The 24,035-nt window shown below is 46.1% G+C and overlaps 1 protein-coding gene across 1 annotated transcript in view; it reads left to right on the top strand.

The window, feature by feature from the left end:
- The first annotated feature begins 5,512 nt into the window (after positions 1 to 5,512).
- The window catches only part of olfm1 (olfactomedin 1), a 69,182-nt gene continuing 50,659 nt past the window's right edge, over positions 5,513 to 24,035 (top strand). The window contains exon 1 of the mRNA XM_031906823.1: positions 5,513 to 6,136. Coding sequence (XP_031762683.1) covers positions 6,071 to 6,136 — 66 coding nt within the window. The 5' untranslated portion in view covers positions 5,513 to 6,070. The remainder of the gene's footprint in view (positions 6,137 to 24,035) is intronic.

The raw sequence follows: 24,035 nt of genomic DNA, 5'->3' as shown, positions 1-24,035 counted from the left end.
GTCCCCAATCCAACGGAAAAATCAAACCTGCTCGATTGAGATCTGGAGAATCTTAGGACAGATATTGGTGGGGTGGGCGTATACTGTAATATCCATTCATTTGGCGAGGTCGCCAAGAAAGCGGATCTTCTTCTGATATGCCCACCTGATAGCTAGAAGGGCTATGGAGAGTGCATGGAAGTTCATGAGAAGGTTCCACCAAACCCTTGGACATCCCACCATTTCAATAAAGAATATTGCATCAGAATACCCCAAAACATTTACAAAACCAGAGCTTAGATACCAACTTAGAATTAAATTGGTGGGCATTGGCATCATTGGATCGGGGACCTCAACGAGCCAATGTGGTCCCAAATCCAAAGGAAAAATCAAACCTGCTTGATTGAGATCTGGAGAATCTTAGGACAGATATTGGTGGGGTGGGCGTATACTGTAATATCCACTCATTTGGCAAGGTCAACAAGCAAGGGGATCTTCTTCTGATATGCACATCTGATAGCTAGAAGGGCTATGGAGAGTGCATGGAAGTTCTTGAGAAGGTTCTACCAAACCCTTGGACATCCCACCATTTCAATAAAGAATATTACTAATAGAGAAGGGCCTAAATAGATGGATAAGTCTAGAGAAATAGATTCCAAAAACTGTAAAAAAATAAAATAAGGAAGACCAATTGAAAAGTTGCTAAGAGTAGGCCATTCTAGAACATACTAAAAATGACCCTGAAGGTCAACCACCCCTTTAGGCACGTGGAGACACTTAAAAAAAATTAAATGGCAATTATTAGATGTTGTTTTTTCCCCCTTGTTAAAATCCCATCATCGTTTTTACAATCACCATAAACATTCCCGGTGACAGGAAATCATTGCGTTTGTAGATTAAAGCCCATTTCCTGCGCAACCTTTGACGCTTCATCATCATTTATCCGTCTAAAGAAGCCTCTTGTCTCCTGGATCTATTCTGGGACTGGGGATTCTCCATCCAGACGGATCCCCCCCCCACCCCCCCTCGCTGGGAAACTGATAGCTGAGGATTTACTGACTGTATATTTATAGCCCTGTCAATAGGGGGGGTCACCTTTACGTTAACTATTAGTATGTTATAGAATGGCCTATTCCCAGCAACTTAGCAATTGGCCTTCATTATTTATTATTTATAGTTTTTGAATTATTTGCCTTCTTCCTCTGACCCTTTGCAGCTTTCAAATGGGGGTCACTGACCCCGGCAGCCAAACCCTATTGCTCTGTGAGGCTCCAGTTTTATTGTTACTTTTTATTCCTTATCTTTCTATTCAGCCCCTCCCCTATTCATATTCCAGCCTCTCATTCAAACCGCTCCCTGGTTGCTAAGGTAATTGGAGCCCTAGCAACAGGATAACTGACCCCGGCAGCCAAACCTATTGCTCTGTGAGGCTCCAGTTTTATTGTTATTGTTACTTTTTATTCCTTATTTTTCTATTCAGCCCCTCCCCTATTCATATTCCAGCCTCTCATTCAAACCGCTCCCTGGTTGCTAAGGTAATTGGAGCCCTAGCAACAGGATAACTGACCCCGGCAGCCAAACCCTATTGCTCTGTAAGGCTCCAGTTTTATTGTTATTGTTACTTTTTATTCCTTATTTTTCTATTCAGCCCCTCCCCTATTCATATACCAGCCTCTCATTCAAACCGCTCCCTGGTTGCTAAGGTAATTGGAGCCCTAGCAACAGGATAACTGACCCCGGCAGCCAAACCCTATTGCTCTGTAAGGCTCCAGTTTTATTGTTATTGTTACTTTTTATTCCTTATTTTTCTATTCAGCCCCTCCCCTATTCATATACCAGCCTCTCATTCAAACCGCTCCCTGGTTGCTAAGGTAATTGGAGCCCTAGCAACAGGATAACTGACCCCGGCAGCCAAACCCTATTGCTCTGTAAGGCTCCAGTTTTATTGTTATTGTTACTTTTTATTCCTTATTTTTCTATTCAGCCCCTCCCCTATTCATATACCAGCCTCTCATCCAAACCACACCCTGGTTGCTAAGGTAATTGAAGCCCTAGCAACAGGATAACTGACCCCGGCAGCCAAACCCTATTGCTCTGTGAGGCTCCAGTTTTATTGTTATTGTTACTTTTTATTCCTTATCTTTCTATTCAGCCCCTCCCCTATTCATATACCAGCCTCTCATCCAAACCACACCTTGGTTACTAAGGTACTTTGAACCCTAGCAACCAGATAGCTGCTGAAATTCCAAACTGGAGAGCTGCTAAACAAAAAGTGAAATAATAAACCCCTCCCCCACAAATGTTAAAAAATGAAGACCAACTGCAAATTGTCGCAGAATATTACTCTCTACATCATACTAACAGTGAAAGAGGAGGCTGTCCAGGTCAAATCCCGTGCCTGGTTTTCCCCAATTAGGAAACCTGGACAGGACTCACTGAGATTGACACGGCGATCGGCGCCCTGCCCAGTGATGTCACTGCCCCGCCTCTTCCCCGCCCCCGTGATGTCACTTGGCACTGGGCTTTTTAGAGGTTAAGCTTCCTTTTCCCCCACCTCTATATGTGTATGGCATTAGACACAGCTATGGACCACTGTTGCCCCCCACCTTTTAAAGACAACTCCATTGGCCATGCCCTTAGGTTGCTATGGAACTGGACAGGGTCGGACTGGAGGGTACAGGGCCCACTGGGGCTGCTGCCCCAGGGGTCCCGCACTCCCCAAGGTGCCTCCACTGGCCACGTACCCCGCAAGGGCCCCCCCCTCACACCCCTAACCCCACGGCCAACGTCCTCCCCTGAATGCGTGTATGTGAAACGCGTCAAGGGAGAACATCGGCAGCCTGGGAAAGTGGTAATAGGGTCGGGTCTGGTCTGCTGGGGCCCACCGGGTATTTTCCCGGTGTCCCGGTGGCCCAAGGAGTAAGGGAAGAGCTGCCAAATAAGCCTTTTTAAATGCCGGGGGTATAAGGGTTCCAGGGTCTGCAGTGGAAGCACAAAACCCCAAGCAAAGAAGTGGGCGGAGTCAAGGGCAGGGGGCAGGAACGATGCACAGGACCATGGGAAAGAACCATGAGGAGTAAAAAGCCACCAGCAATGATAGGGGTAGGACCCCCCCAACTGGGGCAGAATTATTTAGGCAGATGAAAATGGGAAAAGTGCCAGAGGTTGTAGGAAGGAAGTAACACCCCCAAACAGTGCAAACGGGGGGCTTTTCTGATTGTAAGCCTCTATTCTACAAGTGCACACAGGGGCCCCTGTGGGGGGGGGTTAGGGGTGCCGCGGCGGCAGGGGGGCGCGTCCGGAGGCGGCACATTGGGGGGTGCGGGGGCCTGCACCCCTCAGTCCTGCTTCAAGCTTTCTAATGGGGGGTCACAGAACACTGTTTCGCTATCATTGTTACTTTTTAATCCTATTCATATTCCTGTCTCTCAGTATCACTGCCTGGTTGCTAAGGTAAACATGACCCTAGCAACCAGCTGCTGACGAGAAAGCGAAATAACTGAAAAACCACAAAAAAATAAAAAATGAAAACCAATTGCAAATTGTCTCAGAATAGCAATGTCTGTGCCATACTAGAAGCTAATTCTGGGTTATGAAACCCACGCTGCCTGCACGGACTGAAACCTGGACCCGACCCAGACCCGTTGGGCTTATCAGCAGTTACATCATCAGAATACCAAGGGGAGAACAAGTCACTTATACTGAGACCCCCCAACCCATTGCTGGACTCCAATATACAATGTATTGAGGGTGTCACTATTGCTAAGGCAAATCATACACAGATATATTGGGGCAAATCTACACATTCTGATACCCAGGGGCACCCGATTCTTCCTATCTGGCTCATTACCTGCATTATATATAAGCCCTGGAAAGTCATAATGTCGCTGTAAAGGGTCAATATACCCTCAAACTGCCCTGCCGACCCAGAGAAACACATGGGCTGGTATAGAGTTTGGGTATTACCCCCCCCAAGGGGTAGGTAGGATGGGCATATTGCTCTGGGGACCCACCCCAGGGGCCCTGCAGGTGCCCCCACCGGCCGCGTCCACTAACCCTCCCCCGCAGGGCCCCCTAACCCCCCCCACAGGGCCCCCTAATCCCCCCCCGCAGGGCCCCCTAATCCCCCCCCCGCAGGGCCCCCCACCTGATGTCCTCCCCCAATAATGTAAATTTAATGCATCAGGGGAGGAGCGGTCAGGCAGGGGGAGCGCCGGCAAGGGTCGGGTCTGGGCCACTGGGGCCCACTAGAGCCAGGGCCCACCGGCCCAGTCCAACCCTGGATATTGCCCACCCGTAGTTGGGGATATCGGGAGAAGATCCGCTCGCTTGGCGACCTCGCAGGGGGCAGGGGGTGAGGGCTATTGAGAACAAAGAGTGGGCAGATTGGTGGAACACTGGGCCAAGTAGTATGGCTTTGGGCACGGTGTAGTAAGTAGTATAGCTTGGACCTGCTCTGGTTTCTTGCATTATAACACAGTAGGAGGTCTAAGAAAGGTGATAATGATGTTTATGCACAGCCAGAGAGACAATGGGTGCTTACGCCATTAGGCTTTGCTTCACAGACTGAGAAACAGTTGTCCGGTTGCCTGCCATAGGCTTGCATAGCAACCAGTGCCTCCCAACTTCAGTTTGACCCCAGAAGGAGCTGCTGTACTGTGCCGATCATGGACGTTCAGGTGCCCCCCCCCCCCTATTGACAAAATGAAAGCATATAGTGCCACCCTGGGTACCGCCCAGACCCACTCCATCTGCTTTCAGGTTGCCAGGGTAACAGACCTTAGAAACACGGCTAGGATGCCAGGCAGCTAAAATAAAGACCAACTGCATAGCTTGGCCCAACTCTGGTTTGTTGCATTATAACACAGTAGGAGGTCTACGAAAGGTGATAATGATGTTTATGCACAGCCAGAGGGACAATGGGTGCTTGTGCTTTGCTTCGCAGGCTGTCGGGTTGCCTGCCATAGACTTGCATAGCAACCAGGGTTGCATTTCGGTCCAGTGCCACCAGTGTCTGACCCCTGAAGGAGCTGCTGTACTGTGCCAATCATAGACGTCTGGGTACCGCCCAGACCCTCTCCATCTGTCTGCTTTCAGGTTGCCAGGGTAACAGACCCTAGAAACAGGCAGCTGAAATAAAGACCAACTGCATAGCTAAACACCCCTACTATAATAACGGTTCATTCGCTTTCACATATTCCGCTCTGCTGTCCCTTAGACTGGATCCAATGAAAAAGGCATTTGCATTACAGCATTGGGGGGGGGGGATAATATTAAATCTTGCAAAAATCAATAAACTGGGGTTTCTATATTGTGAAGTGAGGGGTATTAGCCCTGTATATTTCCCCTTATAGTGATGGTTAATGGCAGCTGAGCCCAGGCAGGGCTTTGGCTAGTGGGGGGGGGGGAGGGAGAAAAGGCAAGTAGGCAGAGAAATCCAATAGCCACCAATCACAAGGGATGTATGCATTCAGTGACAGCTCCGGAAAGCACGGCTGGGCTGGCTTATACGACCAGCCAATGAGGAAGCAGTGCACACCGGCCAATCAGGCGCCGGCTTGCATCCGCAGCATCCCTGGCAGAGAATCAGTCCTCCGAGATACAATTGTGGTACCTTTTTGCAAGCTGCATCCCTGCTAACCACTGCTTCTCTGTTTTTTTATTTCCTCCCTCCGTCCCTGCCCTCCCTTCCAAGGCAAAGTTTTGGCACAGGCGAGCGCCCTCCTTCTCCGCTCCATTGAGTCTCTCCTTTATTTATTATTATTGTTTTTTTTTTTTTCCCTTTTTGTGCAAATGCCTTTCAATCAAGGAAGCCATTAAAAGAAAAGAAGCGGCGGCGGCAGAAGGGAGAGCGGAGAGAGGATCGGGGGGGACAGAGCAAATATGCCAAGTGAGCACTTTCCGAACCAGACTCCTTGCCTTGCCTCCTAGGGCTGCCCAAAGCCGACCGCCGTTCCAAAGGGGAATCACGGACCGGGGTCTGGAATAGACATCAAAAACAAAAGCACACTGAAAAGAAGGCAAAACACACACACGAAAAAAAGGAGGAGAAGAAAAAAAAAAATCCAGGGGGGTCTCGACCGAAGCTGAGATGCAACCGACAAGCAAGCTGATGAGTCTCTTCCTTCTCATCTTGATGGGCACCGAACTCACCCAAGTAGGTTCCACCACATCTTCTTGCCTATTGCGGTCCCACATCTAAGGGGGGGGTATCCCACATGCAGTCCCCTTGGTAGATGCTTGGGAGGGGGGGCTACTGAGGGCAGGCGAGGTAATCAGGGTGCACCCCGGGGGGAGCGTTTTCTGGTTCTAGCTGCATCTTTGCTCCATAACGACCAGGCTGTACTGCAGCTATTCAGAAAAACGCCGGGTCCGTCCCATTCATTGAACAACGAGCCGACGTTTCCACCCAGACGTTGCCCACTCAGGCGTACTACTTTATTTGTTGCCTTTTCAGATTGACCGTGACATTTAAATGTCCTTTTCTGGGTCTCCGGTGGAGGGGGGAAAGGCTTGGGCGGGGGGGGGGGGTAATTAGTTGGCTGCCGAAAGTCTTACCTCGGCTTTGGCGGATTTGCTCGATGAGCCAATTTGGAGTAAAAAGGAGATCTGCACTTTTTTCTTAATGAGGTTGGGGATAAGGAAAAAAAAAAGTGCTCTGGATTGTTGCCTTGAACTCAATTAGCCACGGCTAACAAGGGTGGGCGATGCGCGTGGCTCGCTCAAAGTTTGTGGGGACTTTTCTGTTGCCTCCATGGAAAGGGCTGTAGGGTTGTTCAGCGTTTGCAGTCCCTGCCATAGATACTTAGATAAAAAAGAAATCTGTAGATAGACGAAAGACTCTTTGTTGCATTGAGATGTTTTGGTGTGGGGTTTGGGGTGTCCCATTTCTCATGGTGTTCCTATGGGCAGCAAAGGCTTAATTAAACAGGGAGAAAATGAGGGAATGGTGGGGGGGGACCTGATTGTATTTTATGTCCTACAATGTACAAGCTGTATGGAGTTAAATGAGGGACCTGCCTCATCTGAAATTCCGCTATGGGCTGTCATTGAGCAGCTGGTATCATTAGGCAAAGCAGTGACAAGGAGAAGGCCAGATCTTGCATTTTCCTTGGGTTTGGGCGAGGGGAGGGGGGGGGGGAGGTTTAGTACACAACATGCCCCCCCGTCATGCACAATCAGACATAGTGTAAATCAGCAATCAATGTCACAGCTGGGACACACACGTCCTCCTCGGCTAAGCACAAGGATGTCAGACAAGAGTGGAGCAGAAGACTTGAAATATATTGGCCCCTGAGATGAGCTCTTTGAGGTTGGCGGGGGGGGGGGGGGGTGAACACAGTACAGAATACATTTCAAAGTCAGCAGAAGCCTAAGAGGGTTCTACGTGCTCGGCACAGAACAGAAAGGAACTTACTGCAAACATTGAAACTATGGTCACTTGGCATTTGATTCATCTCTGTCCTACTTTAGAGTGGGAAGGGGAGTCAGGGAGTCTAGAGGGAAATCAATGGGGTGGGGGAGAATGTATGAAAGAGAGAGGGTGGGGTAAGGATAGAATAGGGAGACCTCTAGGTAGGGAGGCTTCTGGGAGAATTGGAAATGAATGAGTATTGTGTTAAGAACGAGTGGGCACCAACCCCTCTCGGCAAAATGGGAGATATCTTGGTATCTTGAACATGGACAATATCATAATACTAAGGATCTGGAATATCTGTAGATACTATGGTGAAGAGAGGCATAGTAATATGGATAGATGTTCCATACAACAGATGGATGGAGAGAGGAACTAATAAAGGTCCATGTACTCTTAGAGAAGAAGCACAATGGTACTTTTCAGCTTTGCACCATGCCTTACCCCCCATCAGTAATGCCCAAAATGCCATTTAAGTTTATTTTTGGATCTCAGTGTCGGGAGGCAAGGCCAAGCCAACCTGGGAAGATAACAGATTGCTCATTCAGGTATGAGAGATAGGGATAAGCTAGGAAGATAGCAGCTGGCACGGAACTGAGGGTGCAAGGTCAGGATAACCTGACAAGTTGGCAGATTGCTCGGTGAGGTGTGCGAGAAATAAGATGGCTCAGAAGTGAAGGAGGTGCTCATTTCTAAATGAATATTTGGCATAGTGCAACAAAGGGAGATTCTGATAGCAAAAAAGGCAAGTCAAAATGTAAAAAAATCCAACAAATATAGAGAATACCAATGTCTACATAATAGACATTGGCTTAGAATGACTGGTTCACAAAATACAGTGGGCAGGATCTGGATATTCTCACCAAAAGCCCATTTGGTGAGAATAGCCGTGGGCCCACTGAAAGCAATCTCCTCTGGTGAATCTACTGCATTGCTTTGGGTGGCCTTAGTGGGGAAGATGGGCATTGACTGCTTAGGCATGGTGGTTATACCTGGTTCTGAGCTGCTAACCTTCAGAAGATCCCTCTACTGAAAGGCATCTCAGAGGTATCAATAAGGTAAAGGTAGTAGATCTGGTCCTTTTTCCATTCATGGCTAAAATGGAGGCAGTCCCCATTTATCTGGACTCCAGTAAGACTAAAGGTACTGAAAATAGTATTCAAACCAGATTAGGAAGCTAAAATGGAAAGCACCCATTGTACTTGCACCCTAGTGGGGCATTATGGGCAATTCCCATGAGCACACACAATTTTCTCTTTTTCATTTTGGATTCGCAACTATTCCAGCAAAGGGTTGGCAAATATCAGCAAAAAGAAAAGGAATTCTTGCCAGCAAAATGATGGGCATTAATAAAAGAAATCAATTCCTCATGTACTTGTAGAACATTCACTTGGCATCAAGCAAACGTACATGAGGAATTGATTGGTAGGCAAAGAACGTTCTAAGGAACACTGTGTGCCCATCCCATTAGGCTGATTCGTTGGCAAACAGAAGTTTTACACGACCCATTAGTCTTGCAGAGTTTCCTGGGTACATATCAGAGGCAACCCTGGAAGGTATCATGGAAAAGTTCAAGTCATCACTAAACTCTAATAGGTATTACAGTAGACTTAAAAGCATTATTGAACACTTGAAGCCATCACTAAATACCTCAAGATATCAGGGAACAGTCAATGGTATAAGAGAGTACCAATAGTATCAGGGAACATTCAAGGCACTGCAGAACTCCTGAAGGCACCACTAAATACCTCAACATATCAGGGAACATAAAAAGGTATAAAAGAATACCAAATACAATAAGGGAACATTTAAGGCACAGCAGAACTCCTGAAGGCATCAATAAATACATCAAGATATCAGGGAACATTCAATGGTATAAGAGAATACCAAATACTATCAGGGAACATTCAAGGCACTGCAGAACTCTTGAAGGCACCACTAAATACCTCAAGATATCAGGGAACATTCAATGGTATAAGAGAATCCCAAAGAGTATTAGGGAACATTCAAGGCACTCAGAACTCCTGAAGGCACCACTAAATACCTCAAGATATCAGGGAACATAAAAAGGTATAAAAGAATACCAAATACAATAAGGGAACATTTAAGGCACTGCAGAACTCCTGAAGGCACCACAAAATACCTCAAGATATCAGGGAACATTCAATGGTATAAGAGAATAACAGAGAGTATCAGGGAACATTCAAAACACTGCAGAACTCCTGAAGGCACCACTAAATACCTTAAGATATCAGGGAACATTCAATGCTATAAGAGAATACCAAATAGTATCAGAGAACATTCAAGGCACTGTAAAACTCCTGAAGGCCCCACTAAGTACCTCAAGATATCAGGGAACATAGAATGGTATAAGAGAATACCAAATAGTATCAGGGAACATTCAAGGCACTGCAGGACTCCTGAAGGCAACACTAAATACCTTAAGATATCAGGGAACATTACATGGTATAAGAGAATACCTAAGAGTATCAGGGAACATTCAAGGCACTGCAGAACTCCTGAAGGCACCACAAAATACCTTAAGATATCAGGGAACATTACATGGTATAAGAGAATACCAAATAGTATCAGGGAACATTTAAGGCACTGCAGAACTCCTGAAGGCACCAATAAATACCTCAAGATATCAGGGAACATTCAATGCTATAAGAGAATACCAAATAGTATCAGGGAACATTCAAGGCACAGCAGAACTCTTGAAGGCACCACTTAATACCTCAAGATGTCAGGGAACATTCAATGGTATAAGAGAGTACCAAAGAGTATCAGGGAACATTTAAGGCACTGAAGAATTCCTGAAGGCCCCACTAAGTAACTCAAGATATCAGGGAACATAGAATGATATAACAGAATACCAAATAGTATAAGGGAACATTTAAGGCACTGCAGAACTCCTGAAGGCACCACTAAATACCTCAAGATATCAGGGAACATTCAATGCTATAAGAGAATACCAAATAGTATCAGGGAACATTTAAGGCACTGCAGAACTCCTGAAGGCCCCACTAAGTACCTCAAGATATCAGGGAACATTACATGGTATAAGAGAATACCAAATAGTATCAGGGATCATTCAAGGCACTGCAGAACTCCTGAAGGCACCACTAAATACCTCAAGATTTCAGGGAACATTCAATGGTATAAGAGAATACCAAATAGTATCAGGGAACATTTAAGGCACTACAGAACTCCTGAAGGCACCTCTAAATACCTCAAGATATCAGTGAACATAAAATGGTATAAGAGAATACCAAATAGTATCAGGGAACATTTAAGGCACAGCAGAACTCCTGAAGGCCCCACTAAATACCTCAAGATATCAGGGAACATTAAATGGTATAAAGGAATACCAAATAGTATCAGGGAACATTCAAGGCACTGCAGAACTCCTGAAGGCATCACTAAATACCTCAAGATATCAGGGAATATTAAATGGTATAAGAGAATACCGATAGGATCAGGGAACATTTAAGGCACTGCAGAATTCCTGAAGGCACCAATAAATACCTCAAGATATCATGGAACATAAAATGGTATAAGAGAATACCAAATAGTATCAGGGAACATTTAAGGCACTGCAGAACTCCTGAAGGCACCACTAAATACCTCAAGATATCAGGGAACATTCAATGGTATAAGAGAATACCAATAGTATCAGGGAACATTCAAGGCACTGCAGAACTCCTGAAGGCACCACTTAATACCTCAAGATATCAGGGAACATAAAATGGTATAAGAGAATCCCAAGTAGTATTAGGGAACATTTAAGGCACAGCAGAACTCCTGAAGGCATCACTAAATACCTCAAGATATCAGGGAACATTCAGTGGTATAAGAGAATACCAAATAGTATCAGGGAACATTTAAGGCACTGCAGAACTCCTGAAGGCACCACTAAATACCTCAAGATATCAGGGAACATTCAATGGTATAAGAGAATCCCAAATAGTATCAGGGAACATTCAAGGCACAGCAGAACTCTTGAAGGCACAACTTAATACCTCAAGATGTCAGGGAACATTCAATGGTATAAGAGAGTACCCAAGATAATCAGGGAACATTTAAGGCACTGCAAAAGGAAATATTGTGATGTGAAAGAACCATAAAAGGTATCAGGGAACATCTAAGGATATCAGTAAAAAGTAAATGCTATAATATACCATTTAAAGATAAAAGGGAACACTTGAAACGATCTGGAAGCCCTTTATGGGGTCAGGGAACCCATAAGGAAACCATACGAGTTATCTCAAGCTGCTTTATGTTAATACAACTCTATTAGCATGCAGAGATGATTTTAATCCTCTTTGCTGTCAACCGCACTTCATTTTTCTTCCGTATGGATATAAATTGCCCTGTGTGTGTAAGACGCTCCATCTTGGCAGCTTAGGACACTCCTTGACATTTATCTTCTTAACAATTTGCTGATTTATCGGATATAGGGTAGGAGCAGCTTCAACAAAGTTAACATTGTAGAGGAAGAACCTGGGGCAGAATGGTGTGAGCTGATCTCTGGTCTACACCATAAATCCACGTATGGTCATGGACAGTCCAACCTATTTTGTTCATTGCCACTAGTTTGAGGACGTGCTAGAGGGGCTGTTGCTAAAGGAGGTAAATATGTACAAATGCTATCCCCACGACTGCCCTAATGATTACCCACAATTCTACCCATGACACCACCAAGTCTGTTGCATGGTTGAACGTCTTTACACATACAGCTGCACAAATGGAGGCTGAACAAATGGAGGCATATGGGTTCATTTAGTCCCTTCAGTGGGCTTAAAGTCCCTAGCTGGTCAAGGTAAACCATACGTCTATACAAATTATCAACAGCTCCAACTCTCACAGGTCCAGGGCAGACACCACCTCTGCCCATGATTACCATTAACTCAGGGTTGCCATAACTTGATATCATTAATGGACCATTCTACTGACCCAAAACAGATTTTCAAAACAGCAAAGGTTGTGTACATTACTTACTCTCTGATTCAACAAACATCTGCTCCCCTGGGTGCTTTGTTTGGGGAATCCATGTTTCCAATGTACTATTTGGTTGAAGTGTGTAGATAGCAGTATGGCAGCTTATCTCTTTCTTCATCCTCCAGGGAGCCCTGTGTCTATTCCAGGCTTTATAACCCTATTTTATTCCTAACTGTATAGTAAAAGACTAATAATGTTCCACCTTATTCTCGTTCAGGTGCCCCAGGACTAGGTTCTATGTGTCTATGGTTATTTGCCCATCTTTACTGCCCCTTCCCTAATTGTATGAGGTTATGAATATTTTTATTTGTTTCTGTTCCAGGTTCTCCTCTACTGGGTTCTGTGTATCTATGTTTTTTTTTTGCCTGTATTGGCTGCTCGCTCCCTAACTGCCAAAAACGGGGCTATGAATGTACCATTTATGCTCAGGATAGCATTGTGCCTATAGCAAAATTTCTTACTCTACTAGATCCCAGGTTTTTATGGCTAATGGAGATGACATGAGAATGATGCATTCAAAGTTAAGTTCTAGCTTTCGTGGTTAGTGGCCCATTGGGCTGCTGAGCTTAATTTGTGCCAGAGTAGCCTTGTGTCTTCTCCAACCTTCCTTTATCTACTGAGCTTTGTGTGTCTGTGGTTACTGGTCCATTGGGCTCCCCATTCCCTTAACTGACTCAGATCAGACTATCAACACTCACTCTTCATTTGTGCCAGAGTAGCCCTGTGTCTTCTCCAACCTTCCTTCGTCTACTGAGTTTTGTGTGTCTGTGATTACTGGTCCATTGGGCTCCCCATTCCCTTAACTGACTCAGATCAGACTATCAACACTCACTCTTCATTTGTGCCAGAGTAGCCCTGTGTCTTCTCCAACCTTCCTTCGTCTACTGAGTTTTGTGTGTCTGTGATTACTGGTCCATTGGGCTGCTCATTCCCTTAATTGACTAAGATCAGACTATCAACACTCATTTTTAATTTGTGCCAGAGTAGCCCTGTGTCTTCTCCAACCTTCCTTCATCTACTGAGTTTTGTGTGTCTGTGGTTACTGGTCCATTGGGCTGCTCATTCCCTTAATTGACTAAGATCAGACTATCAAAATTCACTCTTCATTTGTGCCAGAGTAGCCCTGTGTCTTCTCAAACCTTCCTTCATCTACTGAGTTTTGTGTGTCTGTGGTTACTGGTCCATCTGGGCTGCCCATTCCCTTAATTGACTAAGATCAGATTATCAACACTCACTCTTCATTTGTGCCAGAGTAGCCCTGTGTCTTCTCAAACCTTCCTTCATCTACTGAGTTTTGTGTGTCTGTGGTTACTGGTCCATTGGGCTGCTCATTCCCTTAATTGACTAAGATCAGACTATCAAAATTCACTCTTCATTTGTGCCAGAGTAGCCTTGTGTCTTCTCCAACCTTCCTTCATCTACTGAGTTTTGTGTGTCTATGGTTTATGGTCCATCTGGGCTGCCCATTCCCTAACTGCCTGAAATGAGACTATTAATATTCAATCTGACTTCATGCTCAGTGGATACGTTTATTTGGTCACTGGTCCATCTGTTCAAAATTATGAAGAATTGCTCAGCACAACCTTACATTTATCCCCGGCTTTCTTATCCTTTGACTGAAATCAGTTGCTAAACAGCTTTCTACAGATGAACCAAGCCATAAATAGATCTACGCTAGAATGTAAAATAGGGCGTGGCCCAAATAATGGGTGTAAAAACTGAATCCTGGTGAATTCAAAAATCCCCTAATGATGACTGCTTGGTTGTATTTACACCAGTAAATGCTGCTTATCACAATCATAAATGGGCAGGACCATACTTGGCCAAATATTCCATTCCATTGAGGATACAGGGTACTAGGCTAAGTTACAATTTGGCTTTACAAGTTGTGTTGGCCACAGGGTAAGGTGTTGTCAAGGCTAAATGGCTACACACAAAATCATATTACACATTCCTTATTAAAAGTACAAAAAAGTCTTTATTGAGTTAAAAAATACACACCAACCCTACAAATTACAGCCTTAGGCGTTTCACACCTACATGGCAGTAGGTAGTAGGGAGCTTTAACTGCCTTACTGCCTATGGCTAATTACCTTGTAGGTATGAAACGCGTAAGGCCATGATTTGTGGGGCTGGTGTGTATTTTTGAACTTTTATTTATGAACATATTTATAGGGGACTGATACCCCCTTAGATACTGGGGCTGTTTCTGTGCCAGTTGAGCACTTACAGGGTCAGACTGGGGGGCGCAGGGCCCACTGCGGGTCCCGCCCCAGGGGCCCTGCAGATGCTCCCAGTGGCCCCGGCCCCCGCACCCCTAACCCCCCCTGCAGGGGCCCCCCAACCCCCCCAGGGGCCCCCACCCGACATCCTCCCCTGAGCGTGCATAAGTTTTACGCGTCAGGGGAGGAACGGTCCGTCGGTCCGGGTCAGGTTTGGGCCCCCAGGACCCACTAGGGCCAGGGTCCACCGGGATTTTTACCAGTGTCCCGTGGCCCAGTCCGCCCCTGAGCACCTGTATTACTCCTTAGTCAGATCTTGGGGCTGTTACTGTGCTAGTTGAGCACTTAAGGGTTGGACTGGGGGGTGCAGGGCCCATCGGGGGTCCCGCCCCAGGGGGCCTGCAGGTGCCCCCATCAGCCGCGTCCCCTGCACCCCTAACCCCCTCTGCAGGGGCCCCCCTAACCCCCCCAGGGGCCCCCACCTGACATCCTTCCCTGAGTGTGCATAAGTTTAACGCGACAGGGGAGGAGCGGTCCATTGGTCCGGGTCGGGTCTGGGTCGCCGGGGCCCACCGTGATTTCTCCTGGTGTCCCGTGGCCCAGTCCATCCCTGAGCACTTATTACCCCTTAGTCAGTTATATGGGTGTATAATACTGTTGAATTAGAGTTTTGGAAGGGGATCCAGTAGGGGCAACTGCTCTGTGTTTCAATGTTAGGACATTAAGCAATGATTTTCCCTGTGCCTCCCTCTCTCATTATGAAGGAAGCCATTGCTACTGTATCTCCAGGAAAATGCTTCCAATAATGAGTGCAAAAGCCAAGTAGAAACCCATGTGAATGGGTTGACCTACAAGAGAGTGCTCTTTCCCTTTATCACTTGTACGTTCCACTTGCATAATCTCACTTCTTGATGGCACTGTCAGATGTAATCCCAAAATAAGCCTTTCCTTTTCATTGAGGTTGACCAGGCACGGCCATGTTTTATTAGCGGCACTAATTCCCTCAAAGAGTGCCCCGTTGGGTGGCGATGCGTCAAGGTTCACAACATAAAACCCATCCAAGGCGTTGACGTCAAAGTCACATAGGTCTCTCTGTTAGTTTTTAATTCTTTTTTGCTGATGCCAAGTGGGTCAGGGTGAAGGCAACCGGACAAAAATAGATCCGGGTCAACCCACAAGGGGTCCCGAGCAGTATGTTGGCGAGAACATTGATGCAAATTGATTTATGCCTTGTCAGCTCGCAGCAGCTTGAGCGGAAATGAAGGTTTCACCTCTGACAGCTGAACGTGTTGATTTCTTAGTAAGGGCGGCCAACGTCAAGGCAATATCGCGGTCGCCAGTCTTGGAGACTATGATTGCGGGTCTTGGGAGATATCTTTGGGATGAAGGATTTGCTTTTATAAAAAGTACGTCGGGTTATGGCAAATCATTTAAACTGAGAAAGAGAAGGGAAGTCACTTAATTTGATTGTCTCTTCTCCTTAGAGATGGACGGGGGAGAAAATAATCTCTTCTTTTCCTTCTAAAGCCACATAAATATTGTATCCGAGGAACACGAGGGCAACAAGCTTTGTCTTCCTTATCGCTGCTATTATAACTGCATTTAAGCCAACATAGGGTTCATCTTTATGGCCATGTCTGGGAGATGCTTCATAAATGATGTGCCCCCTGGACTAACCTACCTTTAGAGTGGTCCTACCTTTAGGGAGAGAAAGAGATAATCCAAGAACGTTCCTTTGTACCAAACAAATAAGTACGATGTTTGCAAAGAACCACCCATATTATAGGTCTAAGGGTGTTTTCATTCTGTGAGAATGGGTTGCAAACCTGGGGTGGCCAAGCGAGTGTCTTGCCTCTGAGGTTTAGTAATAAAAATATATCTCCTCTGCCTGCACCAAAGCCCTAAGCCTTAGCAGCTAATCAGATGCTGACTTTCATTATTCTAACGGTGCTTGACCAGTGATTTCCAAACGGTGCAGGTGCACCCCATGAAGGGATTGGAGGAATGGAGGAGAACAGCCATTTGATCTCCTAGATATACCTTCCTAGCTTGAAGCTCAGATGTAGTTAGGTTTGGGGTGAATATGTATTGATGTGCATGTAAGTTTAGACCTTCAATGGGGACCCTTGCCAAATGTTGGACCTTTAAGTTGGGTTTGACCAAAGTTTAGACCTTCAGGGGTGGCCCTGGCCAAATGATGGACCTTTAACTGGAACCTGACCAAAGCTTAGACCTTCATTGGGGGCCCTGGCTAAATGGTGAACCCTTAAGTGGGGCCAGGTCAAAGTTTAGACCTACAGTGGGGACCCTTGCCAAATGTTGGACATTTAAGTTGGGTCTGACCAAAGTTTAGACTATCATTGGTGGCCCTGGCCAAATCATGGACCTTTAACTGGAACCTGACCAAAGTTTAGACCTTCAGTGGGGGCCCTGGCTAAATGGTGAACCTTTAAGTGGGGCCAGACCAAAGTTTAGACCTTCAGTAGGAACCCTTGCCAAATGGTGAACCTTTAAGTGGGGCCCGACCAAGGTTTAGACCTTCAGTGGGGACCCTGGCCAAATGATGGACCTTTAACTGGAACCTGACCAAAGGTTAGACCTTCAGTGGGGACCCTGGCTAAATGTTGGACCTTTAAGTGGGGTCTGACCAAAGTTTAGACCTTCACTGGTGGCCCTTGCCAAATGCTGGACCTTTAACGGGAACCTGACCAAAGGTTAGATCTTCAGTGGGGGCCATGGCTAAATGGTGAACCTTTAAGTGGGGCCAGACCAAAGTTTAGACCTTCAGTGGGGGCCATGGCCAAATGTTGGACCTTTAAGTTGGGTCTGACCAAAGTTTAGACCTTCATTGGTGGCCCTAGCCAAATGATGGACCTTTAACTGGAACCTGACCAAAGGTTAGACCTTCAGTGGGGGCCCTGACCAAATGGTGAACCTTTAAGTGGGACCATACCAAAGTTTAGACCTTCAGTGGGGACCCTGGCCAAATGTTGGACGTTCACATGGGTCCAGACCAAAGTATAGACCTTCAATGATGGCACTGGCCAAATGCTGGAACTTTAATTGGGCTAAAACTGAAAAGGTTTGACAATCCCTACTCTAGACCAGTCAAAGCTACATTCCGGTTGGATGAAGAGCATTCTTTTCACCCTCAATCCCAATCCAATGTCACCATCTCTATTTCTTCACCTCCCTGCCACGTTTCTATGGGAAAGTGGTCAAAATGGTTGCAAGTGAATGGGTCCAAGCAGGCAACGGGTCAGATACAAGTCCATAGAGTGTCTGTTAGTACACAACTCTCTCTATGCCTGGTGAAGAGCATTTATTTCTTCTAGAAGAGGTGAATCACTGGGAAGAAAATACCACGAGACATTTTGGATGTAGCGATCAGTGCGGCTCCCAGTCCTACCGGCGGGTTACTGACAGCCCTATCAGCTTAAGTAAAATGTCCCGCCAATCAATAGGCTGCCAGTCTACACTTTCCTGAGTACATATTTCCATTAGCCGTCTGGCTGCGGCACAATCCTATCTGTAATGCAATACTGTATCTAGCCACTCGCTCTAGGGAAAGCCAATCCCGGCCTTGGATTTACAGATCGCCCATGAAGGGTTACTCTGCTCATTGCTGGGCAAAAAGAGACAGACCAAATGGCTTATATTGCTGATGGGACTGTCCCCTTGAAGTGTTAGCCCACCGGCATATGATATCAAAGCCCCCGGATCAGTCGTCCCATCCCTTTCATCCTTTGTGCAGCGGCTGTTATCGAAGGGACCAGGATGAAGTCATGTTTTATAGAGAAGGCAGCTGTTCAGTTCTCTAAACCAATTTGCCCACAGCCTTTACCTTTACCGGGGGTGGGGGGGTCCTTTTAACTACAGAAATCAGTGGGGGAAGGAAAGCTCAGCTAATTGCTCACGGGAATAAACAACATGGGGAGAGCTCGACGCGTTTTACAGCTGAGACTGAGACGCCGGTGCTTACTGAGAGATAAGGCCTCCGGCAACACTTACGAGACATTTTTATAGTCGTGATATTTAGAAGAAGACGCCAAGGGGTGTTTAGCATGGGGGTCCCTGCCTCAGTCACTTCATTATGCATATGCAAATTACAGGCCAATGATTAAGTGCATAACACACACATACAGTTAAAGAGAATTTTAGGGTTATAATGCTGCCCATGGCTTCCTCTCTTGTGCCCCAGACCGTGGTTCCTCAGAGAGCCCCTGTGGCACAGAAAATGCATGTTGGGTGGATGATCCTGGCCAGTAACTGTGTGCCATGGCTACCTGATGCAACCTGTTAGTTGGTGCATGAAGCATCACCCCAGCTCCTCTTCACTTCCAACTTGGGTTGTCTGATGGAATGGAACAATAGTAAGGTGGCTGTGCCGTGCTGGGGTCACTGTGCTATTTAATACTGGGGTGACTGTGTCATATAATGCTGGGGTCACTGTGTAATATTATGCTGGGGTCACTGTATCATATAATGCTGGGGTGACTTTGTCATATAATGCTGGGGTCACTGTGTAATATTATGCTGGGGTCACTGTATCATATAATGCTGGGGTGACTGTGTCTATAAAGCTGGGGACACTGTGTCATATAATGCTGGGGTGACTGTGTCTTTAAAGCTGGGGTCACTGTGTCATATAATGTGTGGGTCACTGTACTATTTAATGCTGGAGTCACTGTGTAATATAATGCTGGGGTCACTGTGCTATTTAATGTTGGGGTGACTATGTCTATAATGCTGGGGTCACTGAGTCATATAATGTGGGGGTCACTGTATCATATAATGCTGGGGTCACTGTATCATATAATGCTGGGGTCACTGTTTCATATAATGCTGGGGTCACGGTGCTATTTAATGCTGGGGTCACTGTGTAATATAATGTTGAGGGTCACTGTGCAGTTTAATGCTGGGGTCACTGTATCATATAATGCTGGGGTCACTGTGTAATATAATGTTGAGGGTCACTGTGCAGTTTAATGCTGGGGTCACTGTATCATATAATGCTGGGGTCACTGTGCCATTTAATGCTGGGGTTACTGTGTCATATAATGCTGGGTCACCGTGTCATATAATGCTGGGGTCACGGTGCTATTTAATGCTGGGGGTCACTGTGTCATATAATGCTGGGGTCACGGTGCTATTTAATGCTGGGGGTCACTGTGTCATATAATGCTGGGGTCACTGTGTCATATAATGCTGGGGTCACTGTGCCATTTAATGCTGGGGGTTACTGTGTCATATAATGCTGGGGTCACTCTGTCATATAATGCAGGGGTCACGGTGCTATTTAATGCTGGGGGTCACTGTGTCATATAATGCTGGGGTCACTGTGTCATATAATGCTGGGGTCACGGTGCTATTTAATGCTGGGGGTCACTGTGTCAAATAATGCTGGGGTCACTGTATCATATAATGCTGGGGTCACTGTGTAATATAATGTTGGGGGTCACTATGCTTTTTAATGCTGGGGTCACTGTATCATATAATGCTGGGGCCATCATACTATTTAGTGCTAGGGTCACTGTGCAGTTTAATGCTGGGGTCACTGTATCATATAATGCTGGGGGTCACTATGCAGTTTAATGCTGGGGTCACTGTGTCATATAATGCTGGGGTCACTGTGTAATATAATGTTGGGGGTCACTATGCTATTTAATGCTTGGGTCACTGTGTCATATAATGCTGGGGTCACTGTGTCATATAATGCTGGGGTCACTGTGCTATTTAATGCTGGGGGTCACTGTGTCATATAATGCTGGGGTCACTGTGTCATATAATGCTGGGGTCACTGTGCTATTTAATGCTGGGGGTCACTGTGTCATATAATGCTGGGGTCACTGTGTAATATAATGTTGGGGATCACTGTGTAATATAATGTTGGGGGTCACTATGCTATTTAATGCTGGGGTCACTGTATCATATAATGCTGGGGCCATCATACTATTTAATGCTAGGGTCACTGTGCAGTTTAATGCTGGGGTCACTGTATCATATAATGCTGGGGGTCATTGTGCAGTTTAATGCTGGGGTCACTGTATCATATAATGCTGGGGGTCACTGTGCAGTTTAATGCTGGGGTCACTGTGTCATATAATGCTGGGGGTCACTGTGTAATATAATGTTGGGGGTCACTATGCTATTTAATGCTGGGGTCACTGTATCATATAATGCTGGGGCCATCATACTATTTAATGCTAGGGTCACTGTGCAGTTTAATGCTGGGGTCACTGTATCATATAATGCTAGGGGTCACTGTGCAGTTTAATGCTGGGGTCACTGTATCATATAATGCTGGGGGTCACTGTGCAGTTTAATGCTGGGGTCACTGTGTCATATAATGCTGGGGGTCACTGTGTAATATAATGTTGGGGGTCACTATGCTATTTAATGCTGGGGTCACTGTATCATATAATGCTGGGGCCATCATACTATTTAATGCTAGGGTCACTGTGCAGTTTAATGCTGGGGTCACTGTATCATATAATGCTGGGGGTCATTGTGCAGTTTAATGCTGGGGTCACTGTATCATATAATGCTGGGGGTCACTGTGCAGTTTAATGCTGGGGTCACTGTGTCATATAATGCTGGGGGTCACTGTGTAATATAATGTTGGGGGTCACTATGCTATTTAATGCTGGGGTCACTGTATCATATAATGCTGGGGCCATCATACTATTTAATGCTAGGGTCACTGTGCAGTTTAATGCTGGGGTCACTGTATCATATAATGCTAGGGGTCACTGTGCAGTTTAATGCTGGGGTCACTGTATCATATAATGCTGGGGGTCACTGTGCAGTTTAATGCTGGGGTCACTGTGTCATATAATGCTGGGGGTCACTGTGTAATATAATGTTGGGGGTCACTATGCTATTTAATGCTGGGGTCACTGTATCATATAATGCTGGGGCCATCATACTATTTAATGCTAGGGTCACTGTGCAGTTTAATGCTGGGGTCACTGTATCATATAATGCTAGGGGTCACTGTGCAGTTTAATGCTGGGGTCACTGTATCATATAATGCTGGGGGTCACTGTGCAGTTTAATGCTGGGGTCACTGTGTCATATAATGCTGGGGGTCACTGTGTAATATAATGTTGGGGGTCACTATGCTATTTAATGCTGGGGTCACTGTATCATATAATGCTGGGGCCATCATACTATTTAATGCTAGGGTCACTGTGCAGTTTAATGCTGGGGTCACTGTATCATATAATGCTGGGGGTCACTGTGCAGTTTAATGCTGGGGTCACTGTATCATATAATGCTGGGGGTCACTGTGCAGTTTAATGCTGGGGTCACTGTATCATATAATGCTGGGGGTCACTGTGCAGTTTAATGCTGGGGTCACTGTATCATATAATGCTGGGGTCACTGTGTCATATAGTGCTGGGGTCATGGTGCTATTTAATGCTGGGGTCACTGTGTAATATAATGTTGAGGGTCACTGTGCTATTTAATGCTGGGGTCACTGTATCATATAATGCTGGGGTCAGTGTATCATATAATGCTGGGGCCATCATACTATTTAATGCTAGGGTCACTGTGCAGTTTAATGCTGGGGTCACTGTATCATATAATGCTGGGGTCACTGTGCCATTTAATGCTGGGGTTACTGTGTCATATAATGCTGGGGTCACTGTGCCATTTAATGCTGGGGTCACTGTGCAATTTAATGCTGGGGTCACTGTGTCATATAATGCTGGGGGTAACTGTCATATAATGCTGGGGTCACTGTATCATATAATGCTGGGGTCACTGTATCATATAATGCTGGGGTCACTGTGCCATTTAATGCTGGGGTCACTGTATCATATAATGCTGGGGTCACTGTGACATTTAATGCTGGGGTCACTGAGTCATATAATGCTGGGGTCACTGTCCTATTTAATGTTGGGGTGACTATGTCTATAATGCTGGGGTCACTGAGTCATATAATGCTGGGGTCACTGTGTCGTATAATGCTGGGTTCATTGTGACATTTAATGCTGGGGTCACTGTGCAATTTAATGCTGGGGTCACTGTGTCATATAATGCTGGGGGTCACTGTATCATATAATGCTGGGGTCACTGTGTCATATAATGCTGGGGTCACTGTGTCGTATAATGCTGGGGTCAATGTGCAATTTAATGCTGGGGTCACTGTGTCGTATAATGCTGGGGTCACTGTGTAATTTAATGCTGGGGTCACTGTGTTGTATAATGCTGGGGTCACTGTATCATACAATACTGGGGTCACTGCACCATTTTATGCTGGGTTCACTGTGTCATATAATGGCAGAGTCACTGTGCCATAATGCTGGGGGTCACTGTGCCATTTAATATTGCAGACAGGACAAAGACAAATGTATATCTAGAGGCCCCTTTGGCATATACAAAATGACTATGATCTTACAAAGTTGGTGAAGTGTAGCGAGTTGGCAAGATGGAGGGTGGCACATAGATGGCACATTGGGGCAGTAAGTACCATTAAAACCGTGGGGCCGGTGCCGAGCCCTGGCAAAAAGCCGCTGCAAGATACAAAAAAGAATCCAGTAATTAATGAAGCAGCGGCAGCTGAACTATTCACAGATACAATTAGTTACTGGGTCGCTCCTCTGGAAACTTCTCCGGCTCTGGGAAGATTCTCACATCGGCCGTTGCTCACACATCTAACGAGATGTGCTAATTAAATCAGCTTAAACGACTCTAATACCGAGCGCGGGATTTTCCTCTTTCCCCCCCCCCTCCCCGGCAAAGATGGCTCTGTCAGAGAGGCCTTAGCTTATCAGCCAATTAAATGGTTCCAGGATCAATTAACCCTAAGTGATAATTGAAAAACCACCAACGTCCATCAAGTTCAACCCCAGGGGCCATATATAGACATGCTTAGTGCCATATCAGCCAATAGGAGGCCAAACAGTGAGATGTTCCACTATGGAGACCACCATCCTAGTCCTGGTTGGACCTTACTGGTAGTAGGAAGTGAGGTCCTTATGGGTGGAACTAGGGGAAGACACATGGCTTGGGTGCCGTTGCTTGGTGGTGGGGGTGCAGTTCTGCGAAATGTTGGAGACCACTGTGAGTGACACTATGAGGGGTAGGTGAGTGTAGGGTGGCGGTGGGCTTCTGGGTATGAGGGTATAGGGGTCAGCTGAGCAAAGTAAGGGCTAGGTAGTATTACTTGACTTGGCTCTGAAGGTCCCTCAATGGTTACAGGTTCTCTGAGTTGGTCCCAGTGGGTCAATTTTACCTTGACATGAAATTTTAGGGTTCTTAGTCATTTTCTAGATGCGCCCTTTGACACAGCCCTCTAGGGGGACTCTAGAACCGGGGTTCCCCCCACCCGTCAATGGGATCAATTGCTTGTGATTCAGAACAGGAGGTGGGAAAGGAAGCAGTGGCTCTGAAGGCCTCCATGTGGCTTT

Source organism: Xenopus tropicalis, chromosome 8, assembly GCF_000004195.4.
Source record: "Xenopus tropicalis strain Nigerian chromosome 8, UCB_Xtro_10.0, whole genome shotgun sequence".
Taxonomy (NCBI): domain Eukaryota; kingdom Metazoa; phylum Chordata; class Amphibia; order Anura; family Pipidae; genus Xenopus; species Xenopus tropicalis.
Note: the sequence above shows the minus strand (reverse complement) of the source record. Positions and strands in the feature narration are given on the sequence as shown.